At 32.8% G+C, this 6,320-nt stretch overlaps 1 protein-coding gene across 1 annotated transcript; it reads right to left on the reverse strand.

The window, feature by feature from the left end:
• Positions 1-1,655: 1,655 nt before the first annotated feature.
• LOC107745891 (myosin light chain kinase family member 4-like) lies at positions 1,656-5,923 on the reverse strand. Its single transcript, XM_016559923.1, has 8 exons — positions 5,675-5,923; positions 4,963-5,104; positions 4,727-4,797; positions 4,520-4,648; positions 2,397-2,549; positions 2,143-2,221; positions 1,986-2,040; positions 1,656-1,887 (listed from the first exon to the last, which is right to left on the reverse strand). The coding sequence occupies exons 1-7, from the start codon at positions 5,755-5,757 to the stop codon at positions 1,987-1,989; spliced, it is 711 nt and encodes a 236-aa protein (XP_016415409.1). The 5' UTR covers positions 5,758-5,923; the 3' UTR covers positions 1,656-1,887; position 1,986.
• Positions 5,924-6,320: the final 397 nt, after the last annotated feature.

Consider the following 6,320-nt stretch of genomic DNA (forward strand, 5'->3'; position numbering starts at 1 on the left):
CCCATAATGTAAATAATTCAAAAATCAACAAATTTGCATGAGCTGAATCTCAAAAATATGTTCTGCCTTGAATTTGCAGTGCTTATTTTCTTATAGTCAGAGGCCCATAATGTAAATAATTTATTACTAATCAGAATAGTCACTTCTGAACGGCCGTCAACAAAGCAACAAGCTTTTGCACACAGAAAGCTGCAGTTATATCATCTATCTGGAGCTAGTTACCCACACTAACCAGCCAAACCTTAATCCATCAGCACAGAGGTGAGAATGCTGAAGTTTGAAGCGCTAGTACTTGGATCATTGTTTTGACTGAAATATGGTAGAAGAACTTTCTACTGTTCAGTGAAATGCTGATGATGCTAACAGCAGCTTTGTAATAAATGACTAAAGAAACCATAACTTGAGTCCTGCCCTCTAGTGGACACAAACACTGAGACGTCTCAACACAGACACGAAGCAGCTCACATCAGACCAGACCAATGGCTCTCTGGACTTGCTTTCATTTTGCATGCGTGTGTATAAATAAACAGAGCATTATTTTTATAAAACAAAAACAATGATTACTTAAAGTAAAAAAAAAAAATAATAATTTTTTTTTATTCCCCGTCTATACAAGCAGTAGTCTAAGGTGTGACTCACAAACACCGATCAAAAAACAATGTTCATCAATATATAAATACAAAAATAAGCCAAACCTGAACAGAGACTTCATCTAAATATATAAATATATTTTTACTTTGAATTGTGTTTGCATTTACAAGACCGACTGAACAAAGGAAAAGAAAGATAAGACTTTTCTTTTATTATATTCTTCTATATTCTACAATATTATTTTAATTCACATTTACATGGAAAACACTGTTAACATATAAAACAAAATCTGTTTTAAACAGAAATTTTTTTTTCTAAAGTGCATATAATGCAATGTTACATACTCGACATTCAAAAAATAAAGTGAAAAAAAACTACATTAATATATATATATATATATTAGCTTTAACTTGATAATTTTTCTGCTTTCCCTCAAAATCACATCTTGCATCCCTTTTCAATTCTGTAGAACATGTAAAACCTAAAAACAACATTTGTGAAAACAATGTTCACTCAATAATCTCTCATAATTCAGGTATATTTCAGTCATTATATAGGTGCATTCAAAAATCAGCATACTACCGAGGAAGCTTGACAAATCATAATGTTACAGCAATGGAGCTAAAGTTTATTTATAATATTCAAAAGCTATGGTAACACTTTACTTAAAGCCTTTCTGTAAAATGCATGATAAAGGTATTCATAATGTGCATTGTAATTCATTTGATCTTTGCACAAATAATTGTAACAAAAGTTTAAATGCATTACAATATATGAAGGTTTGTTTGTTATTTGTTTAATGCATTACAGCTGAAACAATTAATATATAAGTGTTATAAAGTATTATAACTGTAGTTACATAAGATCATGCATTAAAAGGCTCATTACAAGTTTGTTATTTTTATAATGCATTATATATAAAGGCTTTAAGTAAAATGTTACTTCATGTTATGATTTAGATTGCTTTATGGTTCAAGTATGTTTTTTTGCTTTACTGCTTTTATATATTTTTTTTTTTTTCTTTTTTTTTTCATTAGTGTAGAATATGTTTTAAATGGTAATCTACTTTATTTCAGAATCAGTGTATGAAACCCAAAACAGGAACTTTGAGAGGCCGGATGAAATTCTGCAAAATCAAATTACATCTTCACTTCAAATTCTGGAATAGGATCAACGACATATAACTGTAATTCAAGAAATGTCATCAATGCTAACGGGGAAGATTCAGGGAACGCAGTGTGTCTGTATCTAATATAATGTCCAGTAATCCTCATGGTTCCACAGCAAGCTTGGTCCCTGAAACAGAAAATAAAACGTCATCAACATTAGGTCGTTTCTGGACATAAAGAGCAAATTTCCTCAGTTCATGTGATATATTGACAGTGGATTATTACATTAACTCTCAGGTGGAGGCAGAAAAGAGTTTCTGCGCGAGCGGCATCTATTTTTCTGTGAAGAAAACCAAGATACCCTTAGAAGCTCAAAGAAATCTCATAATTCACAGATTGTGGCAGAACAATGCGAGCGTCTTCTGTTAAACGCAGGCTGTACCTTCTGATGCAGGCGGAAGTGAACGGCTGGATCCGACAGCCAGGGGTGCTTCAGCGCTTCGGTGGCTCCTATCCTCCAGCTACACACACACACACAAAGATAAACACAAGCTTTTGAGTTCCAATCCTGCAAGGGTGATGCACGAACTCCTGCCACTGCACTATGAGACAGTTATACTCAAATGGTTGAATGCGAATGATGCAACTAAACGATCTCGACAGTCTCTTTAATACGTTTATTAATCTCCTGAGCACCTTTTATCCACCACGAGCAGCTTGGAAATGAAATCCTTGGCTTCTTCTGAGACTTCTGAGAATTCATCCTCCTCGAAGTTCCACTGACAGGCAAAAATGTTGTTCAGGGTCTCACTGTCATCGTCCCCGAGGAAGGGCGACAAACCACTGAGCCTGGAAAATACAAGGCATACACAGACTAATTGGTGTTGGATTTACTTTGAATGAATTATTACTGTACATTGTGCAAATAATTACAAATAAATGGCAAGTAACTCACTGAATTAATAGTATAGTATATATATGTAATGCCATGTCAGCATCAAAGGCTATTTTAATGGCAAAAAACAATTTAAAAAATACAATAAAAACATATATACACTGTATATAGTATAAAATAGAGTAAATAAAAATATAGAAATATAAAAAACAAAAACTACTAAAAAATTACAAAAATACAAGACAAAATTACTAAAACCTAAATTAAAATTAACATGAAAACTGAACATGTTAAAATAAATGTATAAATAATAATATCAAAATAAGTCAAAATATTACTAAATATTATAATAGTTTATAAACACTCAAACAATGGTGTAGGATTTACTTTGAAGCAGTTTTCACTCAGAAATATAGCTAGTAAATTTCACAAAGAATTACAAAGAAATGGCAAGTAACACACTGAAGTAAAAAAAAAACTGAAACAAAAATAGAAATGTTAGAAAAACCTAATAAAATGACAAGCACAAGACAACATTACTAAAACAAAAACTAAAATTAGCATGAAAACTAAATTTTATGAATAAAAACTTAGTCAAATTATTAATTACTACAACAGCATATAAACAAAAGAACTAAAAACTGGTGTAGGATTTACTTTGAAACAATCTGCACTCAGAAATTGCTAGCATATTTCACAATTAATTGGAAAGAAATGGCAAGCAACACTGAGTAAAATAAAATACTTAAATAAAATAGAAATATTAAAAAACAAAAAACAATAAAAATAATAAAAGTACAGAACAAAATTACTAAAGCAGAAAATATGAAAATAATATACTAAATAATATAATAATCAGTGTTGGGGAAAGTTACTTTTAAAAGTAATGCATTACAATATTGCGTTACTCCCTAAAAAAGAAGAAATGTTAGTTTATCTTGTGTAATTTTTGCTTATTAATATTGTTTAAATTGGATCACTGAAGGTCAGCAGCAAATTGGTTAATAAAATAGGATTAAATACATAAAGGATATTTGTATTATATAACATTTAATTATTACTGCTTTGAGTCATATTCTGAGTTGCGTTTAACTGTTTTAATTAATTTTGAGGGGAAAATAAATATATATTTTTTTTTTTTGTGAGTGAGTGAGATGAATTAATGCATGTTCACATTTATTCTAGAAATAAAGTAACATCTTATTCCCGATTTCTCTCAACAAGGGAACAGGAGAGCTTTAAATCAATAAATGGGAAAAAAGTAACTGGCGTTACTTATTTGAAAAAATAACTCAGATATTTTCTTGTAAATTAAAAAGTAATGTGTTACTTTACTAGTTAATTGAAAAAAGTAATCTGATTACGTAACTCGCGTTACTTGTAATGCGTTACCCTTTTCACTTGGACATTGCTAGTAAATTTCACAAATAATTATCAAGAAAAGGCTGCATTAAACACACTGAATTAAATGCAAAATTTTGAAGTAGAAAGTCTGAAATAGTATTTTCTTGTAAAATGCACTCCAATAAACTATACAGTACATAATTTGGTTTCACTTTATTTGCACCTACATGTCTACTAACTCTCATTAGAGTACTAGTAGAGTATTAGTAGACTGGTAGGGTTAGGGTTAGAATAAATTGACATGCACTTGCAAAGTTACTTATAGTCAGTAGATCGTCTGTTGAGAGAACATGACAATAAAGAGTTAGCAGATATTAATCAAACAGTCTACTAATACTCTAATGAGAGTTAGTACACATGTAGGTGCAAAGTTACTTATAGTCAACAGAATGTTCAAAAGGGACCATCAAAATAAAGTGTTACCCATAATTTAAACATAAAATAAGGGGAGTTTTGTTAAATGCTAATTTTAATTCAGCTAGATAATTTTACAGCATGTGTAACAGCACACGTGACTCACAGCATGTACGTGATGACGCCCAGACTCCACATGTCCGTGTTGAACGACACAAAATCATAGTTGACCACCTCAGGAGAGAGAAACTCCGGCGTCCCGAAATTCACCCGCAACTTCTCTCTGGGCTGATACCTGAAGAGAACGAACGTCTCTTAACTCGGACGCTTTCTCGTTTCTGAACAAAGGCATCAGTGCCGTGAGTGCACTTACTTCCTGGCCAGTCCGAAGTCGATGATCTTGACTTTATTTGTGAGTCTGCTGACACACAGAATGTTCTCCGGCTGCAGGCCACAAGAAACAGCAAGGGTTATGAAGGTTACTGTGGTTGTTTGCTTTAAAACTAGAGGAATGTCAGGCAATTTTCTCCTCTGAGGGCCAATGACAGATCATATTTTTTTAGATGTAAGTGTTTTTATCGTTGCATTACGCTGGGTCTCTGCTTGTACCTTTAGGTCCAGATGGAGGATGTACATTTTGTGCATGTAGCGCAAGCCTTCACAGATCTGCCTGATGAACATCACCGTGTCGAGCTCCGTCAGCTTATAGTTCTCATCGATGATTCTGTCGAAGAGTTCACCTCCATCAACACTGCTCAGAGAGATCAGCACAGAATCATTTTAATTAACTTTACAATCCTTACTTGTGGTTACAAGTTACTCGTTAGCAGAAGTATTAGTTAGGCTAACTGAGACTTATCATAGCACTTGCATATCATTGCTCTTTTGTTGATTTTGATTGCTTCCATTGTCCTCATTTGTAAGTCGCTTTGCATAAAAGTGTCTGCTAAATGACTAAATGTAAATGTAAGTATTAAACGACTCAATTTTTATTATTACAATGGTTAAGTCAAAGAAAAAGTAGCATCACTACTTTTAGTCACTCCGCAACATTGTAGGACTATATAAAGTATATATGAAAGAATAAATTACGTAATAATATTATGATTTTACATTAATCACAACATTACAAACTGATTTTAAAAAGTAAATGAAAATTGGATAAAAAACAGGTACGAATTAAAAATTCTAAATTATGAAGAATATATAAAACTATTCATTTGAATTAACTTTGAACAGACTTTAATTTGAATTGACTGCATGCTTTATTCTATTTAACGAGAACTAGCCAATAAGAATGAACCAATTAAAATGCACATACTATTCAAGTGCAAGGATGATGTCGTTCCTGGACTCGTAGGCGGCGTAGAGCTGGATCAAGTTAGCGTGGTCGAGCTGGTTCATAACCTGAATCTCATTCTTCACCACCTCCTGTCAGATAAAGCACATTAAAATATTATTTTACAACTGAGCACTGTGTGTAAACCACTGAGCCTGTAGAACACAATTTATACACCAAAAACTTTGTGTAGGATTTACTTTGAAACAATGTTGACTCAGAAATTGCTAGTAAATTTTACAAATAATTACAAAGAAATGCTAAGTAATACACTGAATTAAATCAAAAACTGAAATAAATAATTTAAAAAAATTATATTTCTATCATGACAACTCTCGGAAGATTTTAGCATGGTGATGGATATGACGATGTTAATGTATTTGGTCTTGGCGGAATAGATCTGCTGCTGCTGCTGAAGTGCTGCTGCTGTTGGTTATTGCTGTAGTTGTAGATTATTGCTGCTGCTGCAAGCAAGTACAGGAACTTGCTGCCACAGCAGATCTATACAGGTGGAGCTGGGGATGGTGGAGGGTTTCAGAGGAACTCTGAAAGCGTGCTGCAAAATGCTCAAGTGGATGCTAAGCAGCCATTTAAATGTAAAGCAGCAAGCTCATTGGCTGTGTATGCA

This window comes from Sinocyclocheilus rhinocerous, unplaced genomic scaffold, assembly GCF_001515625.1.
Source record: "Sinocyclocheilus rhinocerous isolate Xijiao unplaced genomic scaffold, SAMN03320098_v1.1 scaffold1850, whole genome shotgun sequence".
NCBI classification, from domain to species: Eukaryota; Metazoa; Chordata; class Actinopteri; order Cypriniformes; family Cyprinidae; genus Sinocyclocheilus; species Sinocyclocheilus rhinocerous.

Excerpts from the sequence above, each read along its gene's own strand:
- LOC107745891 (XM_016559923.1), bottom strand. The coding sequence starts at position 5,757 with ATGAACCAGCTCGACCACGCTAACTTGATCCAGCTCTACGCCGCCTAC. Across the intron at positions 4,798-4,962 it reads TCCTCCATCTGGACCTAAAG|CCGGAGAACATTCTGTGTGT; the intron begins GTACAAGCAGAG and ends TGTGGCCTGCAG. Across the intron at positions 2,550-4,519 it reads GGCGTCATCACGTACATGCT|GCTCAGTGGTTTGTCGCCCT; the intron begins GTGAGTCACGTG and ends TGTATTTTCCAG.